The sequence below is a fragment of the Haliaeetus leucocephalus genome, unplaced genomic scaffold (genome assembly GCF_000737465.1).
Source record: "Haliaeetus leucocephalus isolate CR32 unplaced genomic scaffold, Haliaeetus_leucocephalus-4.0 Scaffold339, whole genome shotgun sequence".
Classification (NCBI taxonomy): domain Eukaryota; kingdom Metazoa; phylum Chordata; class Aves; order Accipitriformes; family Accipitridae; genus Haliaeetus; species Haliaeetus leucocephalus.
Window position 1 is genome coordinate 9,007,284 of NW_010972775.1, and position 21,293 is coordinate 9,028,576.

General features: G+C 38.4%; 1 protein-coding gene across 1 annotated transcript in view; it reads left to right on the forward strand.

The window, feature by feature from the left end:
* PRTG (protogenin) overlaps nt 1-21,293 on the forward strand; it is an 85,835-nt gene that overhangs the window by 51,997 nt on the left and 12,545 nt on the right. The window contains exon 12 of the mRNA XM_010572276.1: nt 20,849-20,944. Within this exon, the coding sequence (XP_010570578.1) occupies nt 20,849-20,944 (96 nt within the window). The remainder of the gene's footprint in view (nt 1-20,848; nt 20,945-21,293) is intronic.

Consider the following 21,293-nt stretch of genomic DNA (forward strand, 5'->3'; position numbering starts at 1 on the left):
AACTCTTCATAACTACATTGTAATGCTGATAGGAATCTCATCCTGGAACCTACATCTAGGGAGAATAAAATAAAATTCTAGTTCTTGGTTAACAAACTCAAGAAAGCATGATCAATTCTGATGCTTCAAGAACAATATTCTTCAAGCTGCCTGGAAGTCTCCCTCTGTGAACTTTTTTTTTATTTTTCAGTTCTTATCATGCTAGTAATTAATTAAATGAATGCCACTGGTGATGGAGGAATGCAACATGTTCTTGTGCCATTAATGCCTTCTACCCTTGGAGGGAGGGAGGAAAGCAAGAATTCACTCTGCTGATTCATTCTTCTGTAGTTGCTGTCTGGGAGCTGTACCGCATTGACTGATGGTAGTTACAGTATTTCAGAAAGTTGCACTTTGGTGACAAGGCTGAGGTAGGATCTCACTAAAGGAACACTAAACCCTGAGGCAAGCAGGTTGTGGCAGAGATGCGCGCACCTTAGGTGCTCTGTTGTTTCTGTTGCATACAAGATGATATCGCACTAAATAACCGTTTTCAGGCAGACACCTTAGGGGATGGAAAAACTGGTCTGTTAGCTTTGGTGAAAATGCCTTGAGCATGGGAGCCCACATACCTCGACCTTTCGTTCCCTGGCAAAGGCCCCTCCCCAGGACAGCCTGCAGAGTGCAGTGTCTTGCGCTGGGAGCTGCTGGCTCCCCAGGGCTTGGGGTGCTTGCAGGCTGCAGGGGACTGGGCAGAAACTGCCAAGTCATTTGATGGCCATGAAAGGGAGTGTATCGGCTTAAAAAAAAAAAAAAAGTAAAATAAAAAAATTGATTAGTGATTCCTCTGAGGCTTGAAGAGACTGCAAGCTCTCTCTCTGGGAAAGCTTCTTATATGCTGACTGGGGTCATCTAAGCTGTTTAACATGAGGGGCGTCATGACTCCTTCCTGTTTCTCTTGGTACTCCAGTTTTACATTACCCAGTGGCATTTTGCCCTGCCCCCGTCTTTTGCAAAAATAATTAGATTCTGTCAGACTCATTTGTGCGATTTACTCCAGAAAGTTTGCTCTTAGTCAGAAAAACTTTCCTGCCCAAAAGGTCTTTTATGTCCTACCTCTTTCCAGTTGCAGAGAGGAGAAATAAGGGAAAGTACATTTCCCTGCCCACCTCAGGTTGAACAAAGTTTCCAAGTGAAGAATCTGTCAAAGTCTAAATGATGCAAAGACACATTTTGTGACCCTGCAAGGCACCCTCCTCTGAAAAGGGGGCTTGTGCTGAAGAATTAGCCAACTACTTACTACACTTAGCATTCCCCTGGAGACTTGGCCTTCAGTTGTTTAATTTCCCCTGGATCTATTTCTATCACGTTAGAACCATAATTATAGCTAAGCTTTAGTCCAGGGCAGCGAAGATGACAAGGTGATTCTACAGTCTATAGAAATTGAATAAAGGTGTGTAAGAAGAGTCAATGCAAAGAATTTCTCCAACTGTCTAATGCGTGTCACCCGAGTGTCTCTTGTAATAATTCTGTAAAAGTGCTTATTAAGTTTTGTAAAGCAGTCGATATGATGGTCAGATATGACACAGTGGTTTTGTTTGCACCATATTGCAAGTGGATGTGCTAGAAAAATGTGAATTTTAAAAACTTAATGACATCTTTGACAGCTTTGATGACATCTTTCTCATTAAGAACTGCACATGCTGTAATATTGAGAAGGAATACTGTAAGACCATTACATGTGTTAATGTAGCTATTTCTGATAGCTAGGGCTATAATTTCAGTTTTATCCCAGGTTTTGTTGGTGTCAAAATGTAGTCTCACATACTTGTATCTGAAAATTCTGGGATATCCAAAATTGTGTATGTGGGAATTGATACTGTTTTTTGGTTATAAATTACTATGGAAATTTAGTTTGGGACTCCCATACAAATTCAAGGAGCCAGGCGTTTCTAAGGTTTCATGAAATGATGTGAAAGAAACACAGGTCATCTCCTACAACACTCAAATTTTTTTTTTTATTTCATAGTTAACTGTTTTCAAATGGCATTCAGTAAAATATAATGTAGTATTACAGATATACTTTATTTCTGCTTGAGGTATTTTATATCAGATCAGACATTCACAGTTAATGAAATGTTGACTTAGACAAACTACAGCTCTGTTTAAAAAAAAAAAGGTCAGAAATCGCTTTAGTTCTTAATAAAGATCAACTAAAAGCTCAGTTTTCTTGCTTGGGAAACCAGATGATAGCACTGTATGCTGTATATACTGTAGCCATTATATTTACATTGTTACATAGTGAAAAGTGTCTAATAGCTCAGTAGGTGACCAGGACAAATATTATCATTTATTTCCACTGTTTACAGCTGGGTCAGTCTAGTGTTTACTCATGCTGATTACATCCTTAAACTAAACCTCTTATCTGTCAATTCTCCTGATTGTGTGTAACAGGCTTGCTACTACTTATCAGCTAAAACATAAGGAATTTGCTGAGAGAGGGGAGGAGGAATTGGTCACATTGCACAGGAATAAAATCAAAAGCCCTAGAAGTAGACTGGGCATGTTTAAAAGCAACCTCTTCCTCAGCTAACTGTGACCTCTTTCTCTTTTGCAAACGTGGCAGTTCATGTATATTTGTACTTAACAAACGCGAGCTCTTGCCTAGTCCTGGTATGATAGTGTGCTTCTACTACACGTCAATAAACAAGACACACACATTCCTTACTTCATAATCATGAAAAGCAGACCTGTCACCACTCTAAATGAGCCTGTCTTCCAAATGCAGACATGGCATATCTGCATATGATATTTTTCCTTGTGTTTTTCTTTCAGGATTTAAAAAGGGAGGGGGAGAAACCCTCATAGATTAAAAGAGAGAAGGGAGGGGGCTTTATTACCCTGTAACTTTTTTTATCTGCAAAATATCAAAGCAGATGCTGCTCTGTTGAGATGAAAAATTGATTCTCTCAGGTTGTAAATTGAATTCTTACTGAGCAAAACTGAAGCTTGTGTTTAACTATGTGGCCCTTTGTTGGAGCTTATTGGCATGGCATCCATTACAACAACTGTGTCTTCGCCTTGGCTTTATTTATGCACTCTTACACAGGACTGAGTGGGAATCCTAGATAAATATCAGCTTGTTCTGAGCAGATTTGCTGAGGAGAGGCCAGTTAACTATCAGCTGCTAATGCTGCATACTTATTATGCAGTTCAAGTGCCACATCTTTAAAAATGTAGTACCTTCCTTCCTGTGTAGTTCTGCCATTATTTCTCTTGCACTGTGCAATATTGCAGATTTGTATCATAATTATATACTTTCACTTTTATTTTTGTTCTTTAAAAAAAAAAGATTAGTTTGTCATATATTCTTTCTGACAGCATTTAAGTTTGCCTCTATTGAAGAAATTGGATTTATCTTTTTTTTTTTAAATCATGTCACATTTACTTCTGCCTATGTTTTTGGTTTTTGAAAGTAAATGTTATTTTCATACAGTTCATTTGTAATGGAAAGCTTTTATTAATGTTTAATGTATTTGTCAGTTTTAAATTATACCATCAAGCCTTTCAATAGGTTACTGATTTAGCCAGTAATCAACTTCAGTAGGCACTGGAATAGTGAAATCTGTAACATCTGCATTAGCAGTGTAACTGGTTTTGGTGGTGATTAAAATGTTACATATGACAGACACTAAGAGGAATCTCTAGGCTTTCTTTGAATTAACTGCAGAGTTATGAAATGGCCCTACAACTCATGGACAATTACTAATTTGTCTACATACTAAGCACTTAGTCTTGGGTCAGAAAGATGCATTCTTGCTCTCTTTGACAGTTAAGATCTTTCAGAAACAGGTAGATTGTGTGTTGGAAGGATTGCCTAATATATTTTTATGTAACCTTCTTGAACATGCTCTCTGAACTGTTCCAGTTTGAACCCATTTATCTGGGAGAATAGTCCTGACATCCTAATTTAAACATGCCTTGACTTTTGCAGTAATTCATTTTAACTTCCCAAGCTAGTGGCTCTTTAAAGGGGAAGGACATGGTGAGGGAAGAGATACCCAAGTGCAGAATAAAGATTGAATGTACTGTACTTGAAAAAACAAAATGGAGTGCTAAGACCAGTTAAGCCTGACTCTCTAAAGAGTTAGTGGGAGCTGTCAGGATGAGGAAACTTTCATTATTTCCTGGGACAATGCCTTGTAGCAATTTTAAAGGTAAAAATGTGAAGATGCAGACTTTACTAAGGCAACAGGAGAGATTATGTTCCATGGGCCCACTCCAGTAGCATGGAGGGTTGTTGCCCATTTTTGAGAGACTTTCTGTCTCTTTATCAGCTGTCCCCATAACTGAGTCGGATGCTGTTGTTTCTCTCAGGACATCAGACTAATTGTGTCACAACTCAAAGAACTGGAATCAAGGGTACTGCAAAGCCTTGGAAATAGGAGGGGGAAATCTTTTGCACTCTTGCAAGATAACTTGCCAGCCTATAGTAAAGCAAAATGTGTTGTCTTCGAAGTATTTAAAGGTAAAATTTTCAATGGTGGGAAAGCAATTAGAATCTTGCAGGAAATGCTCTTGCTGCTCTGCGTTCTCAGGGTAGAAATTCCACCATTTCAATCTAAACCTGTGTGGGAATTCAGTTGGGAAATTGTGTCATGTTGATGGAGTAACAGTTAGGATGTATGCAAATAGTGTTTCATTGTTCGTTTGCTGGAGCTGAAGGTTAAAATTTGCTTCATGAAAAGGACATATTGATCACTCCTTACATCAAGAAAGTTGTAAATTATTTTAAATAAAAACCCTCAAAGTTGCTTTTTGAAATGTTTCTAAGTATTACAATGAATATGTAATGGTATACATTTTAATAGCTGTAATGTAAAAGTGACCAATAAAGACTAATTTCTTGGAAGTGGAAATTTAGTACCCCTGTTTAAAGAGAAAAAAAGAGCAAGCAGTTAACAATGGCAGGAATGACCAGATAATTGCTCAAATTTCTTAAACAAAACAATAAAATAAACCAAACCAAACCAAAAAGCCCCCAACAACTATGTACATTTCTGCTATGCAACCTTTTTAAGATTTAAACAGAACTTTAAATATGGTAGGTTTTTGGTTTTTTTTTTTCCTTCCTTTTTTCCTGAAATGAGAGGATTTGTCTCTGGGAGACAGCATTATTTAATTTGCTATTTATTGGACTTCATTAGTAAAATACTTAAGTCCTGGATTGCAAAGAAACTGCTCCTTGGAGAAAGCTTAGAGAAAACTCCTGTTATAGGAAATTAAATCAACATTGTCCATTAATCATACTGCATGTCAACCCCCAGACCTCTCTTGATTGTTCTTGGTGAATGTGAGGAACCATTAGATGTGTGAGGTCCTTAAAGGTCTGAGTAAGTCAAAGGCGAAGAGTTTAAAAAAATGCCACCATTAGCACATGAAAGAGACTTCAGAGTGGACAGAAGAAAACATTTGCTGTACAGGGCTAGTTACATTTCTTAACCCCCCCCCCCCCCCCCCTCCTTTTTTTTTTTTAATTGTATTCTTCCTTTGTTAAACAACAATCCAGATGTTGTGATCAAATGTTAACTTAATTTCTCCTGAGTTTTTTTTCATTAACTTCTTTTGGGTCACCTTACCACTTGTGATAGTTGTATGGGAAAGGTAACAGTATGGGCTCTTTGCAAATTCTGTGTTCATGATAAGTAAATGCATTTCTAAAGCTAAGCTAATATGTTTTCTGGTAGCTTTCCTGCCTTGAGTAACACCTTGGTTATATATTTGCCACGAAGGCACTATTGCTAACAGAAGCATTTTTCTATTTTGGGAAAAGATGCAATTGTGGAAAAGTCAATGTTGGTTTTTTTTCAGTTTGCCTGGAGTCACGCTTTTGTGGCAGATGAAGGGAGGGTATGTGGGAAGTGGGGAAAAAAACAATCTTGTGTTGGAAGAAGCAGCTCTTGCTGTGAAGCTTCTCCTGTGAATTTTTTGTGCCTTGGAAAAAAGTTTAGTAGAAATAACTTTTGCATAAAAAGTGTATTTCAGCATTTATACTCCCTTTCACGGTGTTTTTACCATTATCATAGCTGAATATTGTATCCTAACTCAAGCTGGTTATCATTACAAAACAAAAATACTTGTCTCTGCACGTGTTTGCAGAAGCTGGGACAGGGAAATACATTCTTGATCCTGTTTGGTAGATCAGTTAAAGACTTGAGTTTTCTGCCTCTTGTGTGCATCCAGTTGTGCGTGCTGTGGCTCTTTGTACAACTGACATATTTGTATATTCAGACAAAGGAGGAGACTTAAAATATTGCATGCAAATATATCTTGAAAATGTGGTCTGTATATCAGATCCCAGGGCTTTTTTTAAGGCAGTTGAACTGGAGATGTTAAGAAGCAATACGGTAGGATGGTTTATATGGGGGCAGAGAGGCAGATGGGTAGGTGTTGCACTACTGTGCATTGTGTCCATTTACCCATCAATTCCCCACTTTCTCCTTTGTGTATTTAAGACGCAGGGAGTGATTTGCTCATAGCCTGTTACCTCCGCTCTGTATCTGTGTGTCTAAATTTGCATGTGTATATAGAAACTGTTTGGAGAAAAATAGGGTATCTTCTGGCTTCCTGATCCTCTTTGTCTTAGTGTAGTCCAGCACTTCTCCATCAGAAGCATACCTCTTACTGTATTAGTCCTTTGTATTAATTTTTCTTTCCATGATAATCGTTAATGTGGGCCCAACTTAGCCTGTTTATTCATGTCCTTTGGCTGCCTTCTTACTGCTTCTTACCTGCCTTTATCTAATTTCTCTTAGCTTCTCATCAGTCCTTGTTGCCTTGATGACAACCACTTGCCTTGGAAAACCCATAGCTGTAGCACTCCCTACCAGCTTTTTGTGCTGGAAAACTTTGCTCAGGGGTGGCTTGGATGTATTAAATCTTTGTATGTTATCCAAGCAGAGTAGACAGGTATGCATGGGCTGTGATTGGCAGAGCTGTGTCATATATGCAGTGATAACCATCCCTGTCCTTCAGAAATGACAGCCAGATCATGCTCCCAATCCACCCAATAAAATACCTGAAGAAAACCACCAAAGCACAGTCAAGTTGTAGGACAGAAAAGTGAATTGCTTAGCATGATTCAGAATGCAGGCACAAGTCTAGGGTACTCTGGCTGGCTCAGCAGTGCCTCTTTTGCTTGAGCCTCCCTGTTGGAAGATCAGCCTCTGAAAGGTCATCTTCCACCTTGTTGAAGCCGGGAGGATTCTGCCCTGGGGGTCCCCAGAACCTGTGCTGTCCCTTGTGCCTCCGTGCAAGGCAGCTGAACCACGCTGCCTGGAGTGGTGTGACAAAAAAACACTTTAGGCAGTTATTTGTATTTCCACCTTTCTATGTTATTTCAGCATTTTGTAACCATTCCAATGAGTTTCACAGGTGGATGAGTGTTCACTGTCCCATCTTAAAAACTGGGTACCTGAAACACAAGGAAGAGAAGGGCCATTTTCATGGAGTTTCTCGAGTACTGGTGGTTTAAACTGAGTGTGATATCGCCGAAATCAGTGACAGAACTGAGCTGTAAATTGCCAGATTTCCAGCTTTGCATTCAGTCTATTAGATAACAGCTCCCCCTTGAGGGAAACTTCTTTTATTAATAAATTCATTACATGGCTATTCTATCATTGGAGTTCTTGTGTGGATAGGTTTGAGATTCACGATTTCACCAGGCTGCATAAGATGAAATAGACTCACGGTGGCTGTGTTGTGTCCTAACCAGCTGGCCACAGCTGGGAATAGCGAGGTGGTTCTGCCAGTGGCTTGCTCTGTTGCTTCGGGATGTTGCTTAGTTCTCAGAGTTCATCAAAGTGCAACTTGGAGCTCAATAAAGTAGCAAAAGCTGGCACTTTTGGAAGAAAACACCCCACATTCCTTGTGTACCTGTCTGTGCTAATTTGTGCTGCTCCTCTCTGTGCTTGCATTAACACTTGTGTGGTTGCACAGGGACAGGGTGGGAAATTGGCCTGAATGAAAAATAACTCTGCAAACGAAGGTTGTGGCAGGAGTGAGTGGCTGAAGGGTGAGGGGAAGCAGGCTGGCTTCTTTCAGCAGCAGTGTTGGCTAGTGCTGGTTTAAAGTGCTCATCAAACTGCAGGCTCAACTCAGCATTTGTAAAACTGAATGAATGATGGGAAACCCTTTTAATTGTACAAAGGAAGATAGCTAGCTAAGAGTTAAGTAGCTGTGTGTTTATTTTACTTAAGTAATCAATCAGTCAGACTGCTTTCCATTTTCTAAGTATTGTATAAACTTCATATGCAGAGGAATTACATCAAGATAATTTTGTTCTCCCTTTTTCAATCAAGATAGTAATATAGCTTGGATTTAAATCTTGAATGCATTAGGAAAGATAACAAAAATAACCTTGATTATAAGTAGTCTCCTAGTCTTTTAATCTGTACTTTTCAGTTTGTTAATACAATGTTTGACATGAATTCAATGCTTGTTCTTCACAAAACTAATTAAAAAATACAGCAGGTATGGCGAAAGATTTAAATTACAACTGGTCTGTGGTCAAACATTTTGATGACAACAGCATTGCTTCCCATGAGAAGTGATTTTGTTTATTAAAAAAAAAAAAGTTAAAGAAAACCAATTTGAAGGAAAAATTTAAGCCAGACTAAATTGCCATGTATATAATTATGGAAAACACTTTAGACACATAAAAACCATTCTTGGAAAAAAGCACATAATCTTTGAAATTCTATTCCAGATTCTACAAAGTTGTAATTTACTTTTCCATGTTGTTATTGCTATTCTGTGCTATTCTGAGCATCCTTTAAAGTACAGTAGTATTTACCTGTAGTAAATTTACTATAAAAGTATTTACTGTAAAAAACCTGTTGTAATCCATTTCGGGGGGGGGGGGGGGGGGCGAGGATATACTTTTGTCTTTACAAAATACCACAAAGTGTAAAAGAAATAGTAGGTGCTGTGTTGTCAGCCAGAAGAGCCAAAGATTTTCAGAAGTTTCAGGAAGCCTGAAATCTTTCAGGTTACTCTTCTTGTTTAGATGCTTCTTTATATGGATATTAAACAACATTTTTGTAGAAGGATATTAGTACTCGGAATACAGTTCAGAGAATTCTGAGTAAAGGAGCTGAGCTCCTGACAATGTTAGGTCCAAATTCAGATTGCACATGTTGACCCCTTTTGTACCACCTGCAAGATCTGTCTGTGGTGCTTTCAAGAATACTGTTCTAGAAATTTGGCCTTAATTAAATAGTCTTCAAATAAACCATTAACATGTATTTAACAAAAAGCAGCAACAACATTAACTTGCACAGCTGCTGCCACAGACTGAGTAATCCTTCTGGTGAATTATCTTAGAAGAGCAGAGTCCTGGCCTGGAAAGATGTGAACACAAGATGCCATTGAAATATGGTTTTAGGTGGAATCTGTGTGGAGATGAGTAGTAGCATTTTTAGAGAGAAGCAAATTCTCCTGGCCTTCTAAATGGGTATTTGTACCAAACTTAAACTCATTGAAAGCATTCAAGAAGGAATATAAGTATGTAGTATATCTGGCTTCATTGCCTGGTGACAAGCTGTCACTTACTGTGTTCTTTTAATAAACTTTTCTGTGCAAATTCCTACCACAAAACTCATTATGAATAGCTCATGCCAGTGTGCCATTGAATATAACAGCAGTGCATATTAGAGCCAAGGACGTTGTAGGGTCCTGGATACTTTTATTATCGTTACAAATGGAAATTTTCTTCAGGGCATGTTTTAGAAGTCCAGGATGTGCTGTATGAAAATGTAAAGGCTAAAAATAACACTGCTGCGCCAAACCACTAGGGAGGTAGTTCAGCATAATCTAAATGTAATTAAAATGAATACCCTTGCTAAATGTCAAAGATACGCAACCAGTCAGAGAGGCTGTAGAGAATAAGGCATCTAAGAGGATAGTGAAGGAAAAGTAACAGACATGTTCATGTATGGGGAGAGATACTGCAATGCATTTCATGGCTGAGGAAATGGAGACCTGTGTCCTCATGCCACCACACTTCAGGTGAAATGACCTGCTGACCTAAGGCATTTGAGCTGAACTCTTTACAAGTGCTATTAGCTGACTTCCCTGCTTTCTGTTTTATTAACCTGTGTGATTGGAAACTGTTTAGCATTATATGCTGAGTTTTCAATGAATACTTTGCATTAAAAGTAGTGTACAAAGGAAGCTTGATGCCAGCCTTCATTTTAAGCTTTTTTTTAATGCATCTGAATTTAACTTCAGCAAATGAAGTATAAGAGTTGTCATATCAGAAGCAGTAAATGTGTATCAGACTAACGGGCGGTCTATGACAAATGTGTCGGTTTAGTGAATTCACTATAAATCTTGTCAGCCTTCTAGGTTAACTTGCCCCTCCACCCTGTATTCAACAAATGGGTGCCAAATTTTGAGCTTCATTAAGCAGTTGCTTTATTTACATCTGCAAAGTGTCTGTATAATAATAGTTCAGTGCTCACACAACTGTGCATGCCAGCAAGCCCATGGACACAGAGTGTAGATGAGGTATCCGTCAAGGAGGTGCACCACCGCAACCTGGTGGTGTCTGACAAATAAAACGGAGCGCTGTGTGAGCGGAGCACACATGGCCCTTGACACCTGCAATAACAGAATGTCCCACTGAAGTTTGGGCCCTAATTATAGATGCAGCTGGATATAGGCCATGCATGCCTTAAGAAAAAGATAGTGGTGGTTTCTACTTGCATGTATTTTGTTTGTTTTTCTGTCATGACTGACTTGTTTTACATTTAGCAATTTGAATGTGTTTTAGTGCAGTTTCTTGTTGCCCTCTCAAGGAGGAGGAGAGAGACAGACTAATTAGTTGCCTGACACAAAGCTTTTGCATCTTGCAGTCATGCTTGCAACAGCACAACTCCTAAAGCTTGAGATCTGAGAAGAGTCACCAGACCACAGATGTTTTTGCAATGAAACTGTGCACCTCCTAGAAAGTCACTGTGGTGCAAGTAATGATAGATAGTGTTTTCATTTTGCTGCACAAAAGGGTCAAAATGGCATGGGGAGTCCATGACAGACCAGCAGAAAATGTTGGTTCTGAAAGAAAATTTATTTCATAGCTTCAGGGGAAAGTTTGGGTGCTGTGAACAGATTGCCTTTGTCATTGTGTAAAAATGTGTTGGTTGTAAGGTGATGCTGGATGTCAGGCAGTCAGTGCATATGTATGATAGAGATTGGTACCTAAACAGATGTTAAACCAAACTTGGTAGAGTGCTTATTGCATTGTGTTTAGATGCGTTTTCTGGAAGCATTCCTCTTAGCATGAAGATCAGGCAAATTGTTTAAACTTCCTTCCTATCTGCAACCCAGAAATGTTGGTCTTCACTGAGATCATCTTTTCAGTATCTTCCATCTTACGGAAAAGAACTTTTTATAGCACACTCCTGTTTTGAGGGGTGCTTGTAGCAGCATTTGGGTGGGGTTTTTTTCTTTCTTTTTTTTTTTTCCTGATCCTCTACTGTAATGTTTGATTCACTAACTGTTTTCTGTCACTCATGTGTGGGTCAGTTGCTGTATGTAAGGGAACCTGTTGTATGGGGTGACACATCCTGTTTGGACCACTGCGTGAATTCTCAGTGGACGTATCTGTGTTAGTAACTGGGGGTAATTAAGGCTCTGCTGGCTCCTTCGGACACTCTTTCCCTCCCCCCCTCGCCCTCCCTTCTTCTTCCAGAGATGGCCTCTCTACATAATTCCATTAAAGTGATTGTGCTCTGAGGGGTGGACTGAGGGGCAGCGCTCTCATCTTTCAAAGCAGGACCAATGAGCTATGTGCTTTCCACTGGGCAGCAACAAAAGAAAAGGTCTCTCAGAAGAAAAGACGAGCACAAAAGATCAAAATTAGGTGTTTGTCCAGGCCTCTGGTATTGCTTTCAAGTTAGCTTTCGAGGGCTCACTTTGAAAACGGTGAGCCAGGCTAGTTAACATAAGGGTGTCTGCTAGTTATAGAGTGTGTTGTTAGAATAATATTGGAAGAGAGCTTTTTGCTTGTGCAATTTACCGGTTCTCTGAAGTGCAAGAGAAACACAGGGACTGATTGAAAACGTTGCAGGCGTAGTGGGAATGCTCTATGCCCGTAAGGAAATCGGGCAAATTTAAAATCGTTGAGATTTGCTTCATTTTTAAAAAGATTAGAGACATTTAGATGGTTCTTGTTTCCGTAGCCTCCAAAAGGCTAAAATGCTGTATGCTGGGAATTCATCCTGCCCGCTAGCCCTACCCCCCACGCTTTTTTTGTATAAAGCTGCTATTGCTGATGGTGGGCAGTAGGAGAGGTGATGTTTTTACAGCAAGGGGGTGTGAGGTGTTGTTTGTCCTGGGGCCCTCTAAGGGGATAGCGCAAAGCTACAAAAGGGATACAGACCCTTTTCAGATTTAGACAAATAAGCGCGAGCCATCCAAAGCCGTGGAAAGCCAGACCATTTAGCTGGATCAATTCACATATGTCATATGTTCTATTTTCTACCCAAATAAACTTTTACAATGTTGTACAAAGAACAAACTGCTTAGTTTCTACTTCAGTTATTTGGTTTGCAAAGGAAAACATGAGTATTACAGACAGTCTTTGTTCCATCTAACTGTTTAAAGTTACCTTTAAATTGAAAAAGAAACCATGAAATGTAAAATATTGGCAATTTGTAACCTCTCAGACTATTTTAATCTGATATTAAAAAGTTGTTATTTAAAATATGCAAGAAATTGAAATTCCAACTCCTTTAAAAATAGAAGTAATTAAATATAATTATCTGAAGCTAGTAATAATGCTTAGAAATTACATACCCAGAGAACCTTGACAAGATTTAAAAAATCGTAAGAGAACAGGATTGCTAAACTGTGTTTATTTGCTTAATCATATGTACTTGAGCAAGGTAAAAGGGCATTTTTTAGAAAAGAGAAATAAAATCCAGTACTAAAAAATCTGAGAGGAACTACCTGCTTCTGAGAGGAACAGACCTGAATCTGTATCATCCTTCTACTTCCCGGCTTTACGTTACTGTTTGGCTTGATGCGCTTCTCTCTGTCCCTTTTGTCTAATGTATTTGAAATGTATTTGCTTATTTTCCTAATAAGTTTCTGCTGTATTTACATTACTTTGCTTCAAAAGTACATTTTTAAGGATAGTATTTCTCAGTGCTCTTCCTTTCCCACCCTTCCCCCTTAATAATTCCCCTGGACCTCAGTTGCTTGGAGCAGACTTTGGCTAGCCCCAGATTCGATGTCAAAGGCCGTGACCCGATGTCAGAGCAGCCCATGCTGCTGGCCTCTTCTTTGAATAATTATCTGGAGTTTATTGTGTTGAAGGGACGGGCTTGGGGGCAGCGCAGTCACCCTGGCAAACCAGACCAATGAGCTATCCAGCCGGACCACTACCCAACAATGGACCTGTAGGTTACACAAAAAATCCAGCAGCACAAAAGATTAAATTAAAAATGGACATTTGGCCACAGAAGTTTTGTCCTTAGAACAACCATTTTTTCAGCCTTTTGAGTGTAGTGTGGTTTTGATACCTTTAATTGAAAGGAAAAAAGTATTTTCTAAATTTTGTATGTAAGCTAGAATAAAACTGAAATATTTTTCTTATCCCCCTTCCCCAGCTGTTAGAATCGCCGCATTGGATGTAGCTTAAGAAGTTGTTTCTAGTCACTGAACTTGACTGAGAACATCAAGCCACTGAACTTTTTTGGTTTTTTTTCTCTAGAAATTCTGTGCAATCCTAATTCTTATAGAAACAAGAACAAAGCCCCCAATACTTTTATTTCTATCAATACTTTCCTTTTAAAGTGCTGAGAGCAGGGATGTTCAAAACAGGTACGAAAGTATGCTCAGTATCCAGACTTAATGAGTCAACAGTAAATGATAGTAAAACGTCCATTTTCTTTGGGCTTCCTTATCTTTTCCCCTCCCCAAAGAGGACTTAAAAAGTCTGAAATCCAGATTGTGGAGTGCTGTCTCTTCTTATCAGGACTGAATGAAAGGCTGCTGGAGGTGGACTCACTGTTCTGGAGGGGTGGAAAAAAAAAAAAAGTTCTTTCATGGTCTGACCTCAGATTCTTTCTTAATTTTATCTAGCCCTGACCTGTTGGCTCTGCTCTGGCTCCTTTCAAGGCCTTCGGAGCTTCACAAACATGCAGCAGCTGAAGGAAACAATGGCAGGGCTTTTAGGGGTTGCAATATTACACTCTCTTGTAACCTTGGCTAAGTAGCCTGTAAACAGATGCTTTCTGTGAAGCATTTGCCAGAAAGCCAAAATTTTGGCTGTTGATATCAGCAAACATGGCTCTGTAACACTCTTGATTTAGAACTCTTCATTTTGTATTCAAGATAAGCTGCAGCTGAATGAACAGTTACCCAGAGCATGTCTCATGTACAATGTGGTACTGGAACCTGCTCTTACAAGTTTTATACTTATCTTTAATGCTCTAAATGTACCTGGAATATAAGAATCATATGAAGACAGATTATAAAAATCTGAATGGGATAAACTCAGTTTGGTCTTTTGCAGAAAACTGATTTGAAGATAATGTTAAAATGTAATCAGGACATTTGCATTTCTCTGTATTCTTTTGAGAAGGCGGATGGAATTACATATGGATTAGGATTTTTCATTGGCTGTGTTGTTAGTGTCGTGCTGCTTTAAGCTTAGAGGGTTTTAATTATGTAATAGAATGTATTGAGAACTTTTTGTTCCATTGTGAATATGGAAGTGACTTTATTGTTCTTAGTAACTTTTCCTAAAAGTTCAGTCTGTGCAATCTTAGTAATTTAAGAATGAGGTAGTTGTATTAAAAAGTACTTCACCAGCTGCAAAGTGATTTGAAGCACATTTTTGTTTTTAGTTGTTTAACTGCTAATACAGGCATTTAATCTTTGATGCCTCTAGTTTTTCCAGCTGTGTTCATTGGAAGTGCATGAGGACACCATCTGGCAGTAATGAGGTATAACTCTACCAGATGGAACTAACCCATGTTGGTGGGAGAGATGTTTCTTCCTCTCCCCATGTCACCTTTATCACTAGGGAAATGTCTTCAAAACAGAAGACCTTTTTTCCACCCCACCCCCCAGATAATGGTAGCTGCTACAGCAGTCATCACAGCAAAACCTGGGTTTTCAGTAGGTATTTTTCAGAGGCCAGCAAGTGTCAACAGAAGCACCATTTATTCTACTGTGGAACAATGCCAGATTGTTTTATGGTTTTTTTCTGTGTATTTGTCTCAATGTTTTAGAAGAACTGAAGAACTATGTTTGAGTCAGTAACTCAATGGAGTTCCATGGAATACACTAACATACACTAAAACTAGTTTTCTGGCATGAGAAGATAACAACTCTGTAGTTGCTTTTGCCTACCATTGTGTATGTATTTACTGGACCATTTATATTTTTCTAAGCTTTCAAAACTGGGCTCTGTATGTTTAATCCATGTTTAACTAATAAATGTATATAATTTGAACATATTAACTTCTTAAGTTTTGGACAAGAAAATGGGAAAATCTGAATATGAGCATTTCTGACAGACAGCTGCTTTGGAGTAGCAACTTCTCCCCTTACTGGAAGAGAAATGAAGATTTACGTAGAAGCAAGGCTGATGGCAGTAGTAAAGAATACTGAATAACTTTGAGCTGGTGCAACAAAATGTGGATGTTCCAATGGACTGTAGAGCAATAGGACTGCTAATGAATCAACTCTCAATTCTTCATGATATTTTTGCAGTTTCTCTCAGTTTCTTGTGTCCAGACAGACAAACAGCTGTGGTTCTCCCCCCATGCTGGGAAATGAAATGACTTGTCACACAACCAGGGTTGGAACATCTGAGTGCACTGTGGTATTTTTCTTGAAGAATCTGTTTTTACAGCATTAACACAGTAACTGCTATGAGCTTCCTATCTGCTTTCTGAGAAGCTGAACATAGTCTCTTAAGATTGTATCTCCAGAATGTATTAAGACAGTAAGATATGCAAGTAAATCATTGTCATCCAAACTCTTACCAAGCTTCAGCTACTGTAATGTTTAATGTTTTTTCCAAGTTACAATCCATGTTTTAAATGATAGTTCAACTTAATTTTTTTGCTTATACTTGCAGTATTTAGCTTTGCCATAGTTTTACTGTAAGGTATGGAACCTATTCATAGACTCGCAAAACAAAGAGAAGGCTCCCCCACGTGTCTTGCTGCTGAAAGACCTACCAGGGTTGAATCTGCACGGCTCACTGCAGATTTTTATGGGAGAGTAAATGACAGGATATGAGATTCCACAGGAGTATCATCAGGGAGCAGTGCTCTGCCTACAAAAACTGCCATAGGAAAAAGAGGCTGATCCTACATAAATTGTGAAACCGTGATTTTTGGGACAGTATCTGTTTTGATAATTTGAAATTAATCAATATAAGGCATATTTAGCTTTTTCCTACTCTTACTTTATAGCAGTAGTATTACCAGAGGCAAAATTTGTGTCTTTTGTTGAACTGTTATTCATGTGTTTTTAATACTGACAGGTTTTGGTTATACAAAAAGGGTGTGTGAGGCAGATCCATTGTACCATGTGAAACTATGCCAGCTTATCACCTCCCCCCTATACTGTCTTATAAGACAGTCTCTGTGTACTCCAGAGGCAGTCTTGTAATAAAATTTATGAATTAGCTCTAGCATGTTTGTACCAACATCAGTGCTGGCCTCTTGATTTGTACAAACAATGTAGTTTTTGCGTCCTTTCTAACCAGCAGATTTAAGTCATAACAATAAAAATGCCTATTAAAAAGCTGTAGGTAGGTGCTGTGACACTTAATTTTACAACAGCCTAATACCAGCAGCACTAAAAAAACCAAACTAAAACAAACCATATTCAACAGAAACAAATTAACTTTAAAAAATTCAGCCAGTGGGTAAATAGGCTACAGAATTGGTTGAGTTCACCTTAGGTCTGGGAACAAGCCTTCAACCACTACACAAATCCTGGCAATTGCAAGAGAATTAATTGAAATGACTCAGTGTTACCAGCTGTTCAGAGAAAGTTTGAAAATGTGGAGGTGAAATCTTGACGCGAGTTTTTTTTACTTAAACTGAATTTAGGTGTTGAATGGGTTGAGCAAATCACTGCACCTGATTTTTTTCTGAATAGCAGTGATCTTCTGTGGAAAGATGTGTTACTTCTGGGTCTGTTAGGAGCATGACTGATGGCCTCAATACTCGCTTCCCTGCTTTCTGAGCCTCTCAAGCCTCCTGTTGCTGTATAATGTGCATGGATGGCACACACTAAATTTGAGACTGTCAGGCCCCCAGGTGGCCAAGCTATCCCCAATCTTTTATCAATGATTTATGTGTAAACGATTCAGGATACCTATGCTGGTTAAAGGCAAGAAAGATCCTGAAGTTTGTTTTCTCTCTAAGGATGTGTCTGGCTTTTATGCCAAGTTTGTACTGGGATTGCCATTGAGGAGTAAATCATATCATAAGCCTGTAAATGATGCTAACAATTGTTAAAAATATTCTAAACAGAGGCTACTTCAGACAAAAAAATATTTTCAACCACTTCATAAAACAAATAGTGTGCAAGTATCTGTTGGAACCGGAGGCAGATCTTTGGCTGTTGGCTATTTTGTTTTGCGTTTGATGAAGCTATGCTCAACATGGAACACCGTCTCAGCAAGTACTTTGAATTGGTCTTCGCTCATGTTATACATGTAATGTGTGAAACAAGTTTCACATCAATTTCTTTTGCTGCTCAGTATGCTCTTATATTCTCCTTTTTAGATTACTATAACATTTAGGCATTTCTAGGGCAGTACATAATGCAGCCCTCCTCAGTTGCTCAATTACAGATACCAGCAGATGGTTTCTCAACGATAGGAGTAGTAATGTGTGACATCTTAAAAATTCTGATACCACTTTTGGATTGAACTAGTCTTGCTACCAGTTGAACCATGATGTCCTGAAGTGGAAATAACCTTGTTTTTTAAATGGTAAAGACTAGTTGGGAGGCTTTATTTTTAAACAGGTTCTTCTATATAAAGATAATTCTTTTTGAAACTTGCATTATACAAGAGTAAGATGAATGGTATTCAACATCGTGCTTTTTCTAAATGTAGAGTGTTAAGACACTTAAAAATAAGATTTAAAAAGAAGTGAATTTTTTTTGTGGGAGTTACATTTTTTGCTTTTCTTCCACATCCCATTATTCTTCCTCTCCCCCCTGATCAAGTGTTAATGAGGAATTCAGGTTTTTAAAAAAAAAAAAGGCCATGAGGATAAACAGACCTCACAGGCTCCTCATTCAGCTCAGCAGGGCACTAGACCTTAGCTATTCTTCATTTCACAGTGAAGATGATCAGTTCTGGGTGACCACTTTCAAAGGGCACAGAGTTTTTGAAGGTGCTCAGCAGGATGATAAATTGTCGTGTCTGTCATTCTGTGTCTTGCGGAAATGCAGCAGGGGTCTCTTCTGCAGGAACTTGTAAAGAAAAAGATAGACTGTGACACTTGGCCAGCTGGATGCTACCTGTTTATGTGGAATCTGTTCAAGAGTCTGCTAAATAGTACCGGAATTCAAGTTTCTTCTAAGAATGGATGGGAGAATCGATTATTATAACAACCTCCAAAGCATAATTCTACTGAGATCTTAAAGATGTCTTGAGGGCCTCTTATTAAAATTTTGGCTTTGTTTTTGAGTATTTCAGTTACATGCTAAATATATGTATTCCTACGATAGGTTAAGAAGCCTGGGAAGGTATATATTTCTGCTTTTCTGAGATGCGTGCTGTAATTTGCCTCAATAAGCCACTATAATTTGATTTTGATGTATCTAAATCACTTGGTACTTTTGAAGTGCAGTTTTTTGGTTGGGCTCAGTGTTTTTAAATGCACCTTCCCTTCACACATCTTTTGTTTTTTACAAATTTTTAAGATATTGCAATGATTTACATATAATATCTTACTATCTTTCTGAATTTTCAGTATTAAAATTCCATATTTTCTTTTATCACATGCTTAAGGTTATTCTGTCTGTTTGTGTCCATCTCCTTTTCTCTGATTTTAGTTTGTTGGCTCGGAACAACTGATGTCTGTTGTTAAAGTGATATGTAAAGTGAAAAAAACCTTCAAAGCAAATGAGAATTTTACTCTAGTTTAAAAAAAATCTCATTTTTTGAAATTTTGTTATTTGTATTGTCTACTTGTGATGTTAAAGTTTATTTGAAAATGGGAATGGGCTCCTCTTGCCCATTCTACCATTAGTGTTGAACACATCAAAGAAATACTTTGATCCAAATTTAAGAACACCTTTTCTTTTACACCTGTATTTAGATTTTAGTAAAACAGTCTTTTAAAAATAAACATACATAGAGATGTATACTCTACCTAGCGGTATCTCATTTAAAGCTGATGTAGGTAACTACATCGCAAAAAGATTGTCTTATTTCAAAAGAAATATGAAAAGATTTTACAAAATGCATTATTATGAAATCACTACGCTGTCTTTATGGAAACATAAATCGAGTTGTTGAGATTGTATTGCTGGTGCAGAGACTGCAGAGGGAGCTAACGATCTGATGTAAACAAAAGTATTTGTGGTGAAGAAATGTCAAGGATTTGTGTTCCTGCTTATTTTATGAGAGAGGCCATATCGAATCTCAGCTAAAATGAGAAAGAGGAGAGCTTATTTTGGGAAGGGATAATATTATGGTATTTTAGGGCAAGAAAAAAGAAATAAACAAGATCAGCACAGTTATATAACATCTGAACTTTCTGAAAATCTTAACAGAAGGAAAGATGTTCATGACAATAGAAGAGAATGTCCTAGTACCTACATCAGTACTGGGGTAAGTTTAGCTGAACCCAGAAGAGCTTGTATGTACTAGTAGCAAACGCTACCACCTAGCAAATCATCATTGTATGGAAGGGATTTGTTGCAAATACCATCGTAAGGGAGTAGGCTGCGGAGAAGCAGTGCAGCCATCCTGGTGGTTTGCACTCTAATCACCTGCAGGTACCCCACGCCATCTCCACTTACAGAAAGCTCAAGGCTTCTAAATCATTTCTCTGTAGTAATTTTTCACTTGGATCAAGGCCAGTGTATCATTAACAGAACTGAGAGAAGCAGCAAACTGCAATATGGGTACCCAAAGATGTGGCCAGAGAAAGGGAAATAGGGAGACCCTTCAAGCTGGGAACAGTGACCTTCTAAGAATGCCAGAACCAGCTTTCAAGAAAACATGTGGAAGTTAATGCGAAAGGCATTATTAACAATCACTATTGTTTCACAGTATACCTCCTCTCGGAACCGGGAACCAAAATATTTCCCATTTCTTTGCTGAGTCCTGTCTTCCTGCCTTCGTTTTGATTGCCCTGCTTCATTACAGCCTGCTTATCCAGAAATAAATGTTGGTTTCTGTGGACCTCAGGCTATTTGTTTTAACAAATCTTTATGTAGATTGAAAGCACTTTCAATATGCTGAATCATACTATGAAATCTAGCTCTGTAGCTGTGAAGGTGTGATTTTGTTACAGATAGAAATGTGATATTTATCCTACTCCCACTGATTTCTGTTACAAACTTCTGTTTCAGGCTATCAAAAGCAAGACTAGGAGATATGTGACTGACTCTGGGCAAAGATTCAGGGGAATTTGCAGGGCTGGAGAAAAGACAGGCTTCCAGGCATCCAGCCTGTTCATCAGTCTGCTGATTGTAGCAGACAAGTTTTGAACCAAACTTGCAGGAGAATCAAGTTATCTCACTATCTGTAGAAGTCTGAAAGTCCTTATTTTTTTATTTGAGTCTAATTATTCCTTTTCTCTTTGTGCAGATCCTAGAAGAAAGTATCATGTAAGGCTGCTCGCATATAACAGTATGGAAGAAGGTTATCAGGCAGACCAAACAGTCAGCACTCCAGGATGTGTCTGTAAGTGTTGTAGATACACGAAGAATTTACTAAGAACTGAGCTGTTTCAAGGTCCCAGCAGCTCTGTTTTTTTAACCTATAAATAATCAATTAATTCAGTGTAAAACAGAGAACGAGAAAGATTATATCTGTGACAAATACTCTCCTAGTCATCCTGCAACCGAGACAGTCTCCTATGTTCATGAACTGCAGCTGAGGAAACAAGATAGCTACCAAGCACACTTTCCTCCCCTATTAGATTGTCTGCATCAGCTAACCAGTGATGTATCATGTATCTTATGAGAGATTTATTTCTCTTCCTTGTCTCTGTTTATAGTTTTGACTTTGTTTTTGGCTAAACAAGTGGGAC